Source organism: Polyodon spathula, chromosome 10 (genome assembly GCF_017654505.1).
Source record: "Polyodon spathula isolate WHYD16114869_AA chromosome 10, ASM1765450v1, whole genome shotgun sequence".
In the NCBI taxonomy this organism is placed as follows: Eukaryota; Metazoa; Chordata; class Actinopteri; order Acipenseriformes; family Polyodontidae; genus Polyodon; species Polyodon spathula.
Window position 1 is genome coordinate 45,162,168 of NC_054543.1, and position 19,126 is coordinate 45,181,293.

Genomic DNA, 19,126 nt, shown 5'->3' on the forward strand with positions numbered 1-19,126 from the left:
CCATATCTCAAATTACTGTAAAACAATAACAAATCTGCCCAAGTAAAACGGAAAGAAGCAACAGAAAAGACCTCAGAAAGCAAGACCTCTCCCACCTCAAACCATCTGACAAACGAAGATGACACAGCAGAACGGATATAAAACAAATAAATAACAAGGGCCAGTCAAGCAGTTCATGGGGATACAAACGTAGTGCTTGTATAATTACAACCGCTAAACAGATAAATAAGTTGGAAAACTACAATTGAAGCAGCTAGTCAGTGTTGGGGAAAACAACTGCACTAATAACAGAATATTACTACACAACAAAATGTCATGCATTTCCTTTCAAAACCACATTGGTCTGTAAGCATGTACCAACTTCCACCCTTACTAACGATATACATATAAATTACAGTTGGTATTAGTGTTTGGTTTTTTTAAATACAAACGTAGCCCTTTCCATGCAAATATTCAGAAAAAAGGCAACTGTGTGTGTATGTGTGTGTGCAGTAATTTAGCACAATACCAAATATTTTTGTCCATTTTAAATTACAAATAGCCATTTACAAATATTTTTTAATCAGGGAAAATTATAACAATGAAGAAAGTGCACTGCCCCTTCCCTTGCAGAGCATGCAGTGTGCCAGTTCAATTCACAAAGTCTTACTTGCTTTCTGTAGTAATCGTGTGCTAAATTCAAAACGTGTGAGTTCTCTATGCAATGGGGAGACAGCAGTGGGCAATTCTTTGTATTGGTGTGTTTTCAGAGAATGTGTTTGTCTGTGCTGTACTAGTGCCCGGAACCAGACTGAGCACTGCAGACTAGACCCGACTCCAGAGGTAGAATATTATTAAGAGCTGGAACCAAAATATCGAAAGAAGCTTCATTTCAGCCTTATCCCTGCTTATGGTACGCTGTCTTTTGCTTCTGACAGGGGTCCTTGCACTTAGTTTGTATTTATTTTCATTTGAAATCGTTTTTAAAATAATGTTGTCATTAGTCAGTCCTCGGTTACAGGTCTGGAGAACACTTGTGTATACTGTAAAATAACTAAAAGAGAAAAGAACGTGTTTACAAAAATAATTCATCTGTATATTTATAGAACCTTTTTTAGATAATGGATTTTTTAAGAGAAAGGAAGAGTATGTTTTTATTTTATAATTGGATTGTAAGAGAATTGTTTGTCTACATTTTTAAAAGTGCTGGTCAAAATACAAATTAGAAAAATGTTAATAAAAAAAAAAAAAAAAAACAATTGAAACTTGCATCTTATTTCTTTTCGGATCACATAAGACACATTTACAAACAACGATTGCAACCAGCAGAGATCCCTTAACTGCATTGAGACATACATGAAATTACATTCAGTACTATCTTACATTTTTTTTGTCAACTGCTTTTCCTTCTCTGAATAATGCTCTTCTGAAAGTTGTTGGCATTGTAGAAAGTGATGTGTACTCAAGCTCTGAATATCTATTGTGCTTTTCAGTTCAAGTGCTTAAAATGTTACTCAATAAGAAATCGGGACAGCTCGACATAAACCTACATTTAAATATTCAGATAAAATGAATTTTAACACTTTTTTTTTTTCTAAGAAATGTGTTTCTTAAATTTAGAGAGTTTTTGTCTCAAGATGCTGTCTGTTTATCAGCGGCCCAGTGACCCAGCTCCTGCATTCCCTTCTTAACCAATGAGGTCACAGTTCACAGGATTCCAGAGAACAAAAACAACCAAAAACTCATAATAAAAGCTGCAGATCAGGTTTTTTATTCAGAAGCAAGTCTGGAAGGAATTAAAGAAAAATGAGAAGCAGCTTAGCATAGCGTGCAATTGCAGCAAGAGCCGGTTCCACAGCAGCTCAGCCCAGCCCTCGACAGCTTCCCACATAGAAAACAGAACAGTATTTCAGGCAGCAGAAATGCAGCTTTATTATCTTCCATTTAAACTGTGCAAACTGGCGCAGGTCCCAATAGGAATCGCACCAAAAAGGGAAGTGGCACTGATTTTAATTTATCAAATGACAATTTTATCACATGGAATTTTGGCTCCATTTGCAGAGCTAAAAAGAAAAGATAAGAATAGTGAAGCCCCCCCCCCCACATACCTTGCTGCTTGGCAAGGTGGACTGTAGGAAGTTTTGTGTTTTTCTTTGAATTAATTTAAAAAATAATAAATACATAAATAAAAAAAACTCGAGTGTGTAAACACCATTCGACAATGTGTATGTGACGATCAGATATATGAGATTGGGCTTGTCTTGCACGTGTCTCTAAATAAGCAAATGGGTCAATGAGAGTTTGGATAGCATGTGTGTGCTTTAAAGTTTACTAGAGCAATCATGGAATGTTTAATGAAAGTGGATAGCAGCCTTAGAATGGAGACAGTGTTACTAACATTTACAATACCAGCAAACTGATTTCAAAAATCGAAACTAAACAAAAAAAAGGAGGTACCTATGGTTGTATGTCATTCTTAAAAACAATAAGCAGTATAACTGAAGTGTTCTTGAGGTTATAGCTAACAAGATCATGCCATACAGCTCCCTCGCCATGTGCTTCCACTTCTCACACAGGGTTTTGGACACATGGATTTTCCTTTATAAGACACCTAGGTTTAGACGGTTCTTGGTTTGCTTCTTGTCAAAGCATTTGTCATTGAATTGTAGTTTCTTTTAGTATTTCTGGATCTATAATGTATAGAGGTGTTTTCTAACTGGTGATCTTGGTATACTTTAATCCGAAATGTGGTTTTCTATTTTTAAATAAACATGTTTGTGTGCTAATTTGGGCAGACATGTTGTTTACTGTTTTGGTGCCACTAAAGCAGATAATGACCTACATAGCGAATGGATGTGCGTGGCGAGGTAAATGGAATTATCGTGTTGGCCTCTTCAGAACTCCTCCAGCACGCGGAAGTGTTGCTCCAAGGAGGGCAGCTGGTTTTCAAAGTGCAGTTTGTCCACAATGGGGACCCCCAACTCCTGGAGCGCCCGTACAAACCTCTTGTGCTCCTTTCCAACCCAGGCCCGCATGGGGTCACGCACCTCGTAGGGTGTGACGTGCGAGTGAACGCTGATGCCGCTGGAGGCCAGGTCCTTCAGCGCCTCCTGGCTGGTCACCCAGGTATTGCTGCCCCCAGGGTGTCCTCCGTCCAGCCAGTACATGTCCGTGATGCTCGCCACGAAGGGGGCCAGGTCGGGGTCAGCCCTGGCACCCCCCAGCTCGTAAACCAGCTGGTTCAGGACCACGCAGCCTTTACTGAAACCCACTAGGGTCAGTGCCAGGCCGGAGGGCAAGGGACAATGCAGGAGAGGAGGGGAGCCCAAACTGGTGCTGCTGCTGTTTTCCTTAGGGCAGCCATTCGAAGCACGCTGATCAGGGGGCACGGCTCTGTTCAAGCCCCAGGAAGGTGTGCCGCCCCCAGCCGCCTGCCCCAGCGCATTCCCCAGAAGGGCCCGGAGGTGGCGGAAGGCCCCGTAGTCAGGGCAGTGCTCCGGCGCCCCGAACAGGTTGCTCTCTACAAAGTTGTCGAAGCAGGTGAACTTGTGCAGGTACATGCGCGACGCCCGCACCACCCACACATGGCTCCCGGGGAAACGCCTCGACAGCAACTTGGCCACGTTCTCCAGGCTCCAGCGCTGCCACTGCTGGTTCTCATGGTGCGAGGACATCACCTTGTGGAAGTTCTGGGGGGAAAAAAGAAAACTAGTCCATGTTATGCAAGGACAGCATGCAGGACATGTACTGTGGCAGAGTGAGCGTCTGGTTCAATGTTCAGTTAAAATAGATGCAAATGAATAAACCTTGTGATCTATTACTGTACTTACAATCAATCATTATACTAGCATTGTATAATATATACAGTGGTAGATCCAATATGATGTGATATAGCCATCTGAAGTTTCTTTGTATCAGATAGTTTGTATCAGATGGAAGTGATGTCACCCTAAGATTAGCTACACTGTTCAATTATTCTTATTGGACTGGATATCATTTATTTTTATATATATATATATATATATATATATATATATATATATACACACACACACACAGAGAGAGTTGTAGTCAAACATACTCCAATGGAAATTTATAATTTCTAGAAATTTCACGAAAACAAAGAATTTTAGGAAAAATCTTTTGTAGCAAAAGTTTTGCTTTTGTGGATGAGGAAAACAGGTTACAAGAAATAATATCTACAATTATTTATTTCAGTAATTTTTTTGCAAAACTCCAAAAATGCTCATTCAAAAGTATTCAATTCTTTTGATGCTATGATAGTATTGTCTACATGGTGCTAGAAATTTCAATATAATTCAGAACCTAATTCTAGAAAATACTGGATTGTAGGTGAACATTCTTAGAGAGTATAAAAGGTTTCGGCACAGGATGGTACTTATCAATAAGTAAATATGGGAAAAAGTAAAGAACTATCTGAAGACCTTAGGCAGAAAATTGTTTATTGTCAAAGCTGGAGAAGGATACAATAAGATTTCCAAGCATTTGAGTATCCCAATTTCAACTATCGTTTCTATTATCAAGAAGGACAAGACTCATGGTACTGTCACAATGCTCTGTCAGTCTGGCAGAAGAACTGTGAAGAAGGTTAATAACAATCTGAGATTGACTACCAAAGATATTCAAAGTGAAATGGCTGTAAGTGGGACTGGGGTTTCCATTTCAACCACAGGTTCAGTATTGCATGGTAAAGGTCTCAATGTTCGCAGGCCAAGGAAAAAGACACTTGGGAAAACGTCACAAGGACAATTGCTTCAAGTTTGCAAAATGGAATTTGAATGATGGATATGAGTTCTGATCAAAGGTTTTGTGGAGTAATGAAATAAAAATCTAAATATTTGGTCACGCTGATAGTCATTATGTTTGGAGAAAGTCTGGTGAGGCGCACAAAGAAAATAACTCCATACCTACTGTCAAGCATGGAGGTGGTAATATCCTTCTATGGGGCTGTTTCTCCTCTAATGACACAGGAAATGTAGTTCCAGTACATGGCAAAATGGATTCCATAGCATACCAAAAGATACTGGCCAATCATCTGGAACCCTCCACTACCAAACTTGGTTTAAAGCGCAACTGGACATTCCAACACGACAACGATCCAAAGCACACCTCAAAATCTACTTCAGAATGGTTAAAGAAGAATTGACAAATATCCTAATCATTTAAAAGACGCTATTATTGCTAAAGGTGCCTCAGTTTGCTATTTTTTTCTTGTCAGGGTAAGAATACTTTTGAATTTGCATTTTTAGAGTTTTGCAAAAAAAAAAAAAAAAAAAAAGCTGAAATAAATAATTGTAGACATCTGTTTCTTGTAACTTATTTTCCACAAAAGCAAAACTTTTGCTACAAAAGATATTTCCTATAATTGTTTGAGAAATTTCTAGAAATTATAAATTTCCATTGGGGTATATAAACTTTTGACTACAACTGCATCTATAGTATAACATCCTGCAACATAAAACCTGATTTCCATCCCACTCAAGGTAGAAGCAGGAAGAAAGATATAATTTTATATTGCTCAGTGTCCCATACAATATTTACTGTAAATAAGCTGCTGTACCTCCTCCCCAGGGTGAAGAGGAACTCAAACCATCCCATCTGCCAACGTATAGTTTGTTCCCTTTTAAGGATGGGAACTATACAAATTATACTGAAGTGCATACAAGTGGCATCTAAACCAAGACTGTCTCTCTCTCTCTCTGGGCTTGGTAAACAGACACAGTGCGGGACAGTAAAGGCAGCAGAAATCTCACACTGTTAAACCCGACTGCAGCGGGGCAGAATCAAGACAGAATATATTGGCCAAGTCAATTTAGTAGGCAAAACACTCCCAAGAAACCTCACCAAAGAAAACAGGAGCCCATTGTAACTGCCTGTCAGAGTGATGATGCATTTAAAAACGATTAAATAGATGTCTGTGCAATATAAGTAATGCTGAATGAATCTGCATTGCCACATTAAAATAACGTGAGGTGCCACAGAATTGGCATGTGTCTATTAAATAGTATTTTAATAATTGAATAGTGTCAAGTCAAGAACAACAATAATAATAATAATAATAATAATAATAATAATAATAATAATAAGTATATTTATTATGCACACGTATTACATGTGTTGCTTACCTTTTGAATAACCTGCTATTTATAAGGGATTATATTTTACATTTACATGTCATTCACACAAATCGTCAGATTACAGCTCTATAAACGAGTTCACTAGCCTACAGTATTTGTGAATATAGAATAAACAATAATAACACATTACAACAACACTTCAGTGCACATTGCGATGATACAGTGATGTCTAGACCGATCAAATGCCAGTCGTGCTTCGCAAACCTGGACATCTCCCGGGAAGAATATGACATGTTGATTCGCGGGTTCAGCCGTGGCTGTCTGAACGCCTCCTCGGCTCCTGGGCGCAGCGGGGCGGAGAAGCAGCATCTCGTTTACCCGGTGAGGCTCGTAGCCCGGGACGGCTGGCAATCTCAGCCAGCGCTCCGGGTCTGACAGAGTAGGATTCAGCCCCGTGCTTCCTGATGAGCCTATAGACGCGCTCATATTCCTGGATAAGACTATGAGAAACGGGAAAACCGCACGGAGGTCTACCAAGGGACGGGGCATAGGGTGCTGGGAGAGATCGGTGCTTTGGTCTGTCATCCGTGTGTGAGAAGGCCAAGCTGAAACTCGCAGGTAAGTTATTGAAAACTAACAGCGACACCTGCTGGATGGAAACGGGAACGTCCCAGTGTTGGTGAAATGCAAACAAGCATTTCTCTGCCAGATAGTTTTGTGAATTCAGACATGTCAGGTCTCCGACATTTTAGGAACTGTTTGACCTTCGTGTTGATTAGACTCACTCTGGCAGTTTTGTAAATGTATGTTAACAATTCAATTAGAGCGGCATATAAATGAACTACTGTACCATCACATGGGCACAGTTTTGTCCCTATTATACTGATTTTGTGTTTTCCATTAGTAATGCGCATACATATATATATATATATATATATATATATATATATATATATATATATATATATATATATATATATATATATATGTACAAACTTTCAGGGTTGTATGCTGTGCTACAGTATGCGAAAGCCTCTGACGCCATGGGCTGTATTATCCACAATTTGCACAAGAGGGCGCTGTGAATGTAACAGCGCGCCAGTCAGAGGAGCTGCTGAAAGTTTCCGGTGCTGCTATTTCTACTGCAGGTAATGTACACGGTATTGTATAATGCGTTTAAGTGATATTGTGCTTTCTTTTATCTTGCTGTTAGAAAATTCATTTTAGGAGTTCTTTCGTGACCGGGGTAAATAATGATGCTAAATAAAATAAAATAAATAAAAAAACATTAACTTGTACTAACACGAATAGCTGACTTGGAGCTGCATAAACGTGTGCAGTTTATGATCTCTGTTTCATTAAAATCAGCTCATTTGTTTGATGTTTTTGTAAAAGCAAACTGCCTATTGTACAGAGCTGACCGTCAGTACTGTTGCAGTGCTATGAGAATACTAGCCTTATTTCCAAAGATCCCCATTTGTCTGCGGTGCACGAACTTCGACGTGCCATTATTCGCATTTGTCAGAAGTGTGAGTTGCAGTTGCATTTTTAATTGGTTTCCTTAAGCAGCACTGCATGGCTTGTTTTCTACAGCATACTGAATAGTATTGCAATACAGTGTACAGCCCGAAGGGGGGCGACATCACAATACAATACAAGCAGAGTTTAGCCTTCGTCCAGGTGCAAAGTACCATTTTATTGTGAAACAAAAAACAAAACAAAAAACGGTTACAGTTTAACTAGAAGTGTATCCAGTTGCAGAGACGTTTGAGCAAAGAGACTGACATACATATTTTCTGGGCAAATCAGAGACAAATTTTCGCCTCCTCAGTGATTGGTGTGGACTTTGGATGTCGAAGCACCTGCCAGCTGAGCTCCAAATCTAAGCCATCTTTTAAAACCTCTTAGATCTGAAGTCTTACCCACACTGCCTGAAACTGACTTGCAAGAGGGGCATGCAGCTTGTATATATTACATAACACATGTCAAGGGTGCCATTTGTATGACAGGTGAATCAGTCAGGAGACGGAAAGCCCATTTACACAAAGGTCTATACTACACAATGTGTCCAAAGTACTGTCCAGTCTGTATAATGTACATTTGCACTGGCTGTTGAGACACACAGCGGGCAGCATGTCCTCCTCAAGGCTGGGTCCTCGCTTGGCTGCCTGTCTGCTGAACATCTCAGAGGCGCGGAACAAGGAGATCCTGGAGAGGGTTGCCAAGGCAGCAGTCTATGATAAACAAGGTGAGCCAATCAGAACAACATATTCAGAACATTCCGCTTGACTTTACTGTGCCAGGAGTGTGTTCTTGTGCAGGGTAGGGTGGACTACCAGCTGACAAGCATTCAAAACGGCATTAACTGTGTACTGCGTTCTCTTTTAATGTTACAACATGATTTATAATAGGTATGTGCAGTTCACCCTGTCTCACATTCGCCCGACCAAAGTGCTCATGAGAAGGCAGTCTTATACCATAAGAGACAGTGATTTTATCATTATTAATGTTGCTATTATTGTTGTATTGTGTGCTTTAAATCATATACTCGCAAAGATTGCTAAAAGAATGCATTATGAATGCAATAACAGAGTTCATATTGGGGCGGGTGAAATGCCCTTTGTGTGGTTTTAGTTTTGTAAATTGCGTGCAGTGTATATTAATGAGCTACCTGAATAAACTGTGTCTGCAGGCTGGAGGCATGAACAGACCACAGTGCTCAACATCTTCAAGGATTTGGATTATAACAGGTCTGTCCTCACCATCGCTGCGCCCATTGAGAAGCTAGGTAAGGAGTAAGTGTTGCCACAGGGTTGGGAAAGCCAGCAAGGGTTCTTTAAAGAGAGGGTAGCTTCTGATTTGTATACAGTCTGTATTGCACTGTGCTTTACTGAGTTCAGAAGCTGCTCTGCTAATTTGTATACAGGCTGTATTGCACTGTGCTTTACTGAGTTCAGAAGCTGCTCTGCTAATTTGTGTACAGGCTGTATTGCACTGTGCTTTACTGAGTTCAGAAGCTGCTCTGCTAATTTGTATACAGGCTGTATTGCACTGTGCTTTACTGAGTTCAGAAGCTGCTCTGCTAATTTGTATACAGGCTGTATTGCACTGTGCTTTACTGAGTTCAGAAGCTGCTCTGCTAATTTGTATACAGGCTGTATTGCACTGTGCTTTACTGAGTTCAGAAGCTGCTCTGCTAATTTGTATACAGGCTGTATTGCACTGTGCTTTACTGAGTTTAGAAGCTACTCTTCAGGCGTACTTGCCAGCCACTGACGTGACATGCCAGGACAGGCTAGATCAGCCAAAGTATCTGCAAGATGCCAGTGCCATCTAGTTCAGTCAAAGTAAAAGTGGCTTGGAAATTGGTTTCTGGACTGCACGGCACACCAGCGGAGACTTGGGGTTTGATACAGCAAAGTTGCCTCAAACTAGGTCTCCCAGTTTCCTGGTTTCAAGCCACTGTTCCTGCAAAGTGGCTTTGTGTGCCCTCCGCTTTAGATTTGTATTTACTTTTAAGTAAAATACGTGTCTATCTATAAAATTATATACAGTATATATATTTTCTTGTAGGTTCACAAAACTTACTATGGCCTTCTTGCATTTACTGTACACAGGTAGGAGAACGTGCTAATGTTAGGAAGTGTCCCTGACGGTCTGTCCACCCTCTAGGTGGCGCTGTGATGTCTGCCTGCGTGGAGGCGTGTGATCTCATCGACATGGAGCAGCACAGTGGAGTTCATCCGTGTCTGGGGGCAGTGGACCTGGTCCCAATCTACCCCCTGTGTGAGAGCGTGGGGCTAGGGGAGTGTGGCCTGGCCGCTCAGGGTGAGGACTCGGGTGTGGGGCTGCTTCATTCTCCCTCTCTGTAGTTACCTACAGCTGGGGCCAAAAGTGTTGCATCACCTAGAATTGAGGGATTGAGACATACTAAAAAAAAAAAAAAAAACATGAAGATAATTTAGGTATTTTATTTAACATCATGTAGTCAAAGAAACTACAGTAGTTTGCAGTAGTAGTACTGTATTTCATGTTAGATTTGGAAATGCCACATTTTTCACTTTTTGTCAGTTTTTTGCTAAGTATATGGAAAACTGCAAAGCGCTGTGTAGTTTGACATGTTAACATTATTCAGCAGGTTTAATTTAATTTTCTGAAGCAGAGTGTGTTAATTCTATAAGTGATGCAAACCCTTTGGTCTTCACGGTAGAGTAGACAGTGCTGGTGGTGTTATCAGAGATCATGTTGTGATAGTAATATTGTATCGTGCGATTGCGAGCTGCTGCTGTCTTCCAGGATCCTTTTGGAAATTAGATGTAAATGCAGTTGAAGTGGATTGCTCACAATTGTCTAGGTCTGGTTTGCATTGTGTTTTATTGTATGTCGCTCTTCACTGTGCAGGTGTGGCAGAGGGCCTCACTCAGCGGGTCCCTGGTACCAGCGTGTTTTTGTTCGGGTTCGCTGACCCGCCTCTGCACCGCAGCCTGGTGGAGAGGAGGAAAGAGCTGGGCTGGTTCAAACAGAACCAGGACCTGTGGCGAGTCCAAACAGACCTGGGAGCACCGCTCAGCCGCAGATACGGGCTCACAGGTCAGTACTGCACCACGGGAGGGTATTGTAAGCTGAAGGGATCCGAAATGGGTAATACGCTTGTTAAATTAGTGATGCCCAAAAATATTCTTTGTTTTCACTATATTTAAAATCCAGTGCACCTGATAAAAAGATTGAACAGTACTTGAAAAGGCTGACCTTGACGAGTAGTGTTACTATTTGAGACTGTTTTGACTGTTTTGAACACTGAACATGACGACTAAGGCAGTGTTCAGCCTTGGTGCTGCTGTGTAACTCCCGTGCTTCCTCTGTGTGTGTCTTGTGCACAGGTGTGGGTGCCAGCCCTTACGTGATGAACTGCAACGTGACGATTGCTACACGTGACCTGGCGGTGGGGCGGCGCGTGGCGGGGGCTCTGCGTGGCTCTAGCCCGGGTGGGGTACAGGGGGTGCAGGTCATGGCTCTTCCTCATGAGGGCGCTGTGGAGATCGCCTGCAACGTGGAGAGTGTCCAAGGGGGTGAGGAGGAGTGGACTTCGTACCTCATCCAGGGGGAACGCTACTCCTACCCCCCGGCTGCCCTCATTGCCAGCCGCGTCTCGGAGCTGGCCGGGCAGCACGGCGTGCGCACGCTGGGCACCGTGCTGGTGGGCTTCACGCCACAGGAGTGCAGGGGGCTGGCGGAACGGGCTATACAGCAGGGGATAGCAGAGTACTGGAGGGAACAGCGGCCCATACGTATGTGAGGGGGCTGTGGAGGCGATCCAATCCGCTGCCATACGTTTACACTGACAAACGAAAAATGGTACCTGCCAACTACGATTAGCCAAACTAGTCTTTTACTAACTACATATTTACTTTGGCATTGGTCAGCGTTCCTCCCAGTGTTCATCGGTGGCACTGGGTGTTATCACAAACTCTAAAAGTCCAGTTATAATAGATTGCAAACAGCATGAGCTCACTCACAGCGCCTCAGCAAACTGCTACTGCTGCTGCTCCTGCTCGTCTCAGGGACCCCAACACAGTGCACTGTGATATTAATACATTGTGGTAATGTTATTTAATTCTGTGTTTAGAAATGCAAATCATTCTTCTCATCTGATCTGTGCATGTAGAAGAGAGGACTAAATAAAATGTTTTATTTTATCCATGAAGACTGTAGCCACTTTGTTCCTACTGTATAAAGAGGTCTTCCTCTAGTTATTTTCTTTTATTCTGTAGACTGGAGCCTTGATATTAAAAGGCAGCTCCTACCTTCGAAGTGGTCTTGCATTGTACTGCATTGTCTTGCGTATCGCAGTGTCAATCAGCTATATATTTCATTTAACGTTAGTTCATGGAAGGAAGCCAAGGAGGCGTCTGCTATTATTTTTCAAACTTTTTGATGGACAGCTTGTTAAACCAGGAATGCGTTCAATGAACATAGCGCCCAAAGGCATTACGTGGCTTTTCACATTACACATTACCTGCTGATGTTTTTTTTTTTTTTTAAATCCCAAGAGAAATTACAAAAAATAAAAAATGAATAGGTTGTGCTTACAGCTCTACCCCCTGAATTCATCAGCCTTATCTGGCAGCTGCCGGTGGATGCACTGTTTTATAAGGTCGGCCACCTTCAATTACAGAATAAAACAATCAGTAAATAATCTGACACAAAGGGTCTGAGTACTACAGCAACACTAATCCATGGGTTTACTGCAACTGCATTCATTTGAAGCTGTGCTTTTAGATCCCTGGAGAGCCCAGATCACTATAGTACATCACTGGCTTGGGCTGGGTTTAAACTGCAAAACCTGCTGCATCAAATCCAAACAGACTCAACAACTTGCCATCTACTCTCTCCACCAGTATGTTTAGGGTATCCAGTACTAGGAGCTAGAAACAGGTGCTTCGAGGTAAACAAACCCTCACTGAAACAGCAGTTTAGAATATTCCAAGTTCATTTGCATTATCCTAGCACCACTTCCTTGTTGGCAGTAGGTGCCCAGTGCCTGTCAATGGACTGTCTCTATGTAGTAAGAGTGGGGTGTGGAGGTACTGATTCTGAGAAATAACATGGCAGCTGAACCATGACCTGTCCTAGATCAAGTTGATGTACGTTATGGGGAGCAGCTGGGCAGTCTACTCCAGCTATTCCACTTTCACATGTGCTGCACTGTGCATTTCATAACCCCAAGAACACAGCATACCAAGACAACTATTTTGACAAAACAGGAGAAAAAACTGGGCTACACACATTGAAAAGCTACAGGGCTCACTTCCATCCACTGCATCGCTGAACACGCATTTCTAGACGTTTGAATGGATTTGCTTTATACCCCATCTCACACACACACAGCCAAAGTCTTTATTCCAGCTCTCCTAGTTCAGTCATAATCATAAACTGTGCTGAGCCTGGTTTAGTAGATGTTGCTTGCTTTGGACAAATACAGCTGCATTAAAAAAAATGTATCTATCTATCTCTCCTGAATTACAACCTCAACTCCACTATGGTCATTTTTGGTCAAGAAGAGTTACAGCACTTGCAAGCAACAACTCTATCATGTCTTTATTTTATGTATTTATTTTTGAAAGCAGCAAGCTGCAGTTATAGGTGTTTCATGAATAGTCCACGAATATTTTTTTTTTTTTTTTTATATATATTTAGCAACACAAACTTTACACAGTTCCATGGACAGAAAAAAAAAAAAAAAAAAAAGTGCATTCAGCATTCAAGTAGGGTGAGCAGTTTGTTTCAGGGAGGTGGCTGTCAACACTGTCTCCTCTAGCAGGAGAGAGGTTATCTTTTGGTCCTGCGGGGGTCTCTGCCGTTGCTGACTGTGACTGAGGGCTGCGTGTGCCCAGGAGTGCTGCCCCCTGCTGTCTGGACGTTGCCGTTGCCATTGCCATTGCCCTGCCCACGCCCGCTGGTTCTGCCAGGCCACCCATAGGATGGTGCTGGGTGCTGTGGGTGGCTGTTGGCAGGGGTTGCACCCATCGTGGAGTACGACTGCTGAGAGCCGTTCCCTGAATAAGAAAAGGGGGGGGGGGGGGCGTCCGAGAAAATTAAATGAGTAACCCACAGCAAACAAATAAATACAAAAACATTAAAACTACAGCTACCAAGATCTATACAAAGCAAATCACCCAGCACATGTACAGACCGATTCCTACACAGCCCCAGATGAATAAACTCTGGAAGAGATACACAAGGTTAACACATTAACTAGTGAGTCAGCTCAAAACTAAAGGGGGAGCGATTTATTTTGGGCAAAAATGGGGCTGGACTTTTTAAATGCTCATCTCTGGACGTAAAAACACTGAACTTAACAGTACTGCTGCTATCTGCCCAGAGCTGGTATTGCAACTTCAATTCAACAGACATTTCATTTTCTTTAAATACTGTACTTTTGCATTTGACTTAGTTTAGAATCATTACTCTTAAATTCTGTATACACACACAGTAATTTAACGCAAGTGGCAGACACTGCATTGTGTTTTTGTTTCTTTAATAGAAATATTAAATTTCCAGCTGCAGCTTTTCACTTCCACAGATGCACTTTTATCAAAGGTTTAGGTTGGTGTTCGCAGGCAGAGTGTTTGCGTATGCCTACCACTAGAACCTTTCATCAACAAACCGCTGAAGAAACCTGGAAGGAAAACAGCCCTAGACATCTGAACACCCAGAACAAGTACAAAGCCAGGGCTAGCCTTACTGAGGGCTGTCAGAATCAATCAGGCAAGTCCTGTTATAACTTCTGATTAATGCTGCTATATTAAATTAAGGGATGTTCATGCATGCAGAAAAGTGTGCGATGAGCACCGGAAAATGCATTGTATAAAACATTTCATTTTGGAAAAATCTCAACCTTTTGGATCCCTACTTGAGACTAGCGTAGGTAATGCAGGGATACTGCTCCCCTGTATAAAACTGACCTTCTGGCTTTTCTTTCACAGATTCACTTGATCAATACATTGGTAATTAGAATTGGAAATTGAAGTGCACGTTTTGTGCTGCATACCTGTATTTGAGCTGTTTGTGGGAGAGTTGCTCCTCTGCTCACCTTTGGCCTATACCAAAAAAAAAAAAAAAAACACACCACATCATCCATTACAGGTACATCTTGCCGTAACCAGACGGTCCTGATTTCCAAACACAGTGAAAGTCTACAGCAGGGTGCAGCCGACACGTTGGGACCTTTCAGTGCAGCAGTCCTGCCGACCTGGGTGCCCGACCTGGTGCCGCTTGGCCAAATGTGCGCCGCCCCCTAGGAACCCCCGGTCACAGTCAGCAATGACATAGCCTGGATTCAAACCTGCAACCTCCAGGCTGTAGGGCACATCCTGAGCCTCTACTGGACGCACCACTCAGGAGCCCCAGTAGATTTCATTTTTAAAAACTCTACTTACCGCTATCAAAACAAGGGGCTGGTGGGTGTACCAGATTACTAGCTCTGAAACCCTACTGCCATTGGCTCTGGGCCACGTAGGGGCTATCCAGGGACAAGCCACGGGCTTCCATGTTCCCGCTTAACCTACACCTTGGAAATTCCTTGCACTTTGTGATGATGACTTCTGTAGTAGTTGTGACCCATCCCCAATCGAGCTTGTCATGACTGATCGGTGCAGTAAACGGAGGCGCTGCTCCTCGAATCCAAATGACAGCTGTTACAGCCCACACTATTAAAAGCCCTAGTTCTAACCAGTAACCTGCTCCTGGTGCCCCACTGTGCAGCATACACTGTTCAGTAAAGGGTACCTCATATTTGTACCAGGTGACTATAGCGGGTCTCTAAGTGTGCAGAGTGCATTGCCGTGCCTGGGGCTTCACTTACACTCTTGTTCTGCAAGGACACCTGGGACAGGAAGTCTGGGTTGGGTTCACTGAAGTTGGGGATCTCAGAGTACACCATGCAAAACCTGGGGAGGATATCGAAGAAACTGGGTTTAGCACACAGACCTAGGAGAACAGGTCTGGGACTTTATAAAGACTTTATCAGGCAGATTAACCCAGCAAATAGCATCACCATTAAAAACACCCTCTGACAGGCAGCTACATCTATATAGTCCTGTATTATTGATACACCAAACAGCTACTTTTAAGGGATTTATAGCTTCCACTGTGTTAATGCATGTATATAAAGTGATACACGTGCTTGTCACAGTTCAGCGTGGGGTACAATAAATGAACGTAGTTCTTACTCCCCGATCTTCTGCAGGTCTCCCCCTCGTCCCGTGTACAATGTTAAGCAGCCTTTCCACATGGAGGCGTAACTAGAGGAGGCAGAGGAACAGAAAAGCAGCTAGAGATGAACAAGAACAAATCAGACCTGAACAAATCAGATATTGCAGTGATGCACTGGTAAAAGAAACCAAATACAGCTGTGCACCAAATATTAAGACTAACTCTGCGTTCTAGCAATACCCCTGAAATGGTATCGTAGATACTAGGCTTTGACACAGCTCTGTAAAATTACTTTAAATAGGCTAATATGAAGTTGGCATCTCAAATGGTTTGAGACATTGCTGAAGTGGTGGCTTGATAACTGCACACTGGATCCTCTCACAGGGGTGGTCAGGAAAATGTCAGGTCAGAGCGTGCATTTCCAGTCTCCGTGCACAGGTCTCGTGTGTTGTTTTAAAAGGACTTGCATGTACAGCAAACATGCTGAGACAGATGGATACTGTGGTTCTATGTTAAGTTAAGGAAAGCCTGCATGGCTTACTATCAGGTAGTCTGTTATACTTGCACTTCCCAGGTATTGTCACCTGGAGAGTAAAACTGTACTACACCACCTCTTATCCTTTACTAACCAGTGTTGCAGCCAGTGACTTGCTTTGAGCCAGAACTACTGCTAAAGCAGAACAAACATAGTATAGGCGAGAGTCTGCTTTCATCAAGATGCATTTTTTGCTACAGCATGCAAGATCTACACGGCAAATTCAATTTAATGGCAGGTAAGGGAGGAAGAAAAGCTGCACCTTGCAGCACAACAGCTGGTTTCACAGCCCCTGGTCAGCACTAACCTTGTCATCCGTAACTAAGTACAACAGTCAATCGCACCGCATCAGAAAAAAAACTAAAATCCAACGATATTGAAGATCTCCAGCTGAAACATTTGTCACTGAATTTTAATTTAGCACTATTCTTGGACTACCGTTAAGGTAATATTGGGCAGTCCAGGATTAGCACTAATTGGGGTCTGTGAATCATCTGTATAACACACTATGGGGTGTTTAGCCAGTAATACTAAATGAAACATCAATTCCACAAGAATGTTTCGGCTACAAGTCACCACTGAAGTCACTGAGAAACACCTGTAGTGGAAACTCCCGTCAATGAATGTTGTATTATTTACACTGTGCATTCGAGGTTCCCATTTAGCATTGTGGACATACCCTCTGGTGAGACGAATGATGTCCCCGGGCTGGATCAGTGTCCCCAGCTCGTCCCACACCGATATCGTGATGCTGCCACTCTTGTCTGCCACTTTACACGACCGCACCTCGTGCCCATCTTTAGTTTTGGTAACTCGACCTACACACACACAAAAAAAAAAAGCCAAAATGAACTGATGTCATGCAGCAGCTTGACTCTCCGGAGCTTGTATGGGGTCAAGCAGTCTCCCCCTGTTCCAACAATGCCTACAACTTGTCATCATCCATATATATATAGGATCCATATATATATATATATATATATATATATATATATATATATATATATATATGAAGCATATTTGTTCCAGCTTCCCCCTTCTCCATCAATACATTACTATTTGTTTATTTTGCCGACATCTTTATTCAAGGAGACTTAAAGAGATTAGGGTGTGTGAACTGTGAATCAGCTGCAGAGTCACTTACAACGTCTCACCCCAAAGACTGAGCACAAGGAGGTTAAGTGATTTGCTCAGGGTCACAATAGGAGTCAGTGAGTGAGCTGGGATTTGAACCAGGAACCTCCTGGCTACAAGCCTGTTTCTTTAACCACTGGAACACACAACCTACATGTTTTATTGAAAACCTAGTTAGGATTTACTTAACCTCTGTAAAAATACAAAGCAATTTTTTTTTTCCTGTTTTAAAATTTCCCAAATCTCTTTAGACTGTTGCAATGGTTCGAGTTACTATTGGCAGAAAATAATACGGCCAAAGCACAAACCTACAACAGCCCAACTCAAATGAAAAATTACTGCACATAAATACACAAAAAAAAAAAAAAATACATTTCACTAATAAAGTTTTGTGATGAGAAATGTAATATGAATAATTAGTATTCATATTAAATTACTGATCCTACACCAGTATATAATTACATCACAAAAGCATGCAACCTGGCCCCAGCAGTGGCAGGCTGTAGCTGGGAAATGCCCAGGACTGCTGAGATGGTTTGACAGCAGTGTGTCCCTGTAGGTTTCACCCTGCTATAGCAAATACTATACATGTACATACAGTAATACTTCTTAGCCTTTCCAGGAACACCAATAAATAAAAATGCTGCATACATTTGAGAAATAATAGGATATAAATATCCCAAAATACATTATCAGGACCAGAGCTCAAGACGGACAATGTCTCCATATCAATGCCTCAGATTATTAAGATACGGCCCCTTTAAGAGAAAGGAGACAAATGGTTTCTCTACACGTGTGGTTCCATTGGGCAACACGTTTGCGCCTTGTTAACTTACCTGTCTCCAGTACAATAAAGACGATATTTAAATTTTTCAGCCCGGGCTTAACTTCTTTTATCAAGACAACTGCTTCATTGGGAATGTTCGACATTTTAACGGCTGGCAATGCTTGTTATTAAAATATATTTAAAAAAAAAAATACTTATTTAGCAGCGGGGTCTGGGCAGTGGTTGCGGCAAAATAATAAGCAATATTTCACAATTGTGTTGCGAATCTTATATCATGAACAGTACATAAAATTACACAACCTTACAAATTGTGTTTCTGGCAAAGGAAACACTGTCTGCTTCGAGTTCTCTTAAATCAAACTAAGAAAAAAAAAATTGAAACTAGTGAAGCTCTTCTAGTTAATTCATAAATAATACATCGCCTTTACTGCTAATGAATCAGGCTGCTCTAAAAATAAAAAGCCACATTAAAAATCAAATCTCTTCGTAGCCCCTTTGTTTCGTTTAGAGCAGAAAAACTCGTTGCGACGGGCGTTTTGCATGTCCGTCCGTCACTGTATAGAAAATAAAAATAAATATTTATCAAACTAAAAATAATTCAACGATAATTATATCTAATAAATATCATAATTAAAAAATATAAAGTTTTGATTTGTTTGTTATAAAGAATAATATACAAAACTAAAAAGAACAATATTAAAAATCTAAAACACTATTTATTATTTTTATTGTTTTTTATTTATTTTATTATATTATTTTTGTTTTTTGTTTAAAAATAACAACGAATAGAGGTTTTTTTGAAGATTTTTGATTGGTTTTTTTTGAAAATTTGAGATTTTTTGTTTAAACTTTGAATCACATTACCATTACATAAGCAAT

At 41.5% G+C, this 19,126-nt stretch overlaps 3 protein-coding genes across 4 annotated transcripts; 1 reads left to right on the forward strand and 2 right to left on the reverse strand.

Moving 5' to 3' along the window:
• Window positions 1–521: 521 nt before the first annotated feature.
• c10h2orf69 (chromosome 10 C2orf69 homolog) lies at window positions 522–6,662 on the reverse strand. Its single transcript, XM_041262360.1, has 2 exons — window positions 6,342–6,662; window positions 522–3,668 (listed from the first exon to the last, which is right to left on the reverse strand). The coding sequence occupies exons 1-2, from the start codon at window positions 6,660–6,662 to the stop codon at window positions 2,874–2,876; spliced, it is 1,116 nt and encodes a 371-aa protein (XP_041118294.1). The 3' UTR covers window positions 522–2,873.
• On the forward strand, window positions 6,604–13,253 carry ftcdnl1 (formiminotransferase cyclodeaminase N-terminal like 1). Of its 2 annotated transcripts, none has more exons than XM_041262364.1 (7): window positions 6,604–6,695; window positions 7,080–7,225; window positions 8,203–8,325; window positions 8,770–8,865; window positions 9,750–9,905; window positions 10,479–10,667; window positions 10,958–13,253. In XM_041262364.1, exons 3-7 carry the CDS (start codon window positions 8,211–8,213, stop codon window positions 11,371–11,373), a joined length of 972 nt encoding a protein of 323 aa, XP_041118298.1. In that variant the 5' UTR covers window positions 6,604–6,695; window positions 7,080–7,225; window positions 8,203–8,210; the 3' UTR covers window positions 11,374–13,253. The 2 variants fall into 2 exon arrangements, with proteins under 2 accessions (XP_041118298.1, XP_041118297.1); XM_041262363.1 differs by having other exon boundaries at window positions 8,087–8,325; window positions 10,958–13,252.
• A 22-nt stretch (window positions 13,254–13,275) lies between these two features.
• On the reverse strand, window positions 13,276–18,831 carry LOC121322427 (SOSS complex subunit B2-like). The gene is made up of 6 exons (XM_041262365.1): window positions 18,297–18,831; window positions 17,006–17,144; window positions 15,809–15,880; window positions 15,442–15,526; window positions 14,629–14,677; window positions 13,276–13,633 (listed from the first exon to the last, which is right to left on the reverse strand). Exons 1-6 carry the CDS (start codon window positions 18,388–18,390, stop codon window positions 13,407–13,409), a joined length of 666 nt encoding a protein of 221 aa, XP_041118299.1. The 5' UTR covers window positions 18,391–18,831; the 3' UTR covers window positions 13,276–13,406.
• Between the last annotated feature and the right edge of the window lie 295 nt (window positions 18,832–19,126).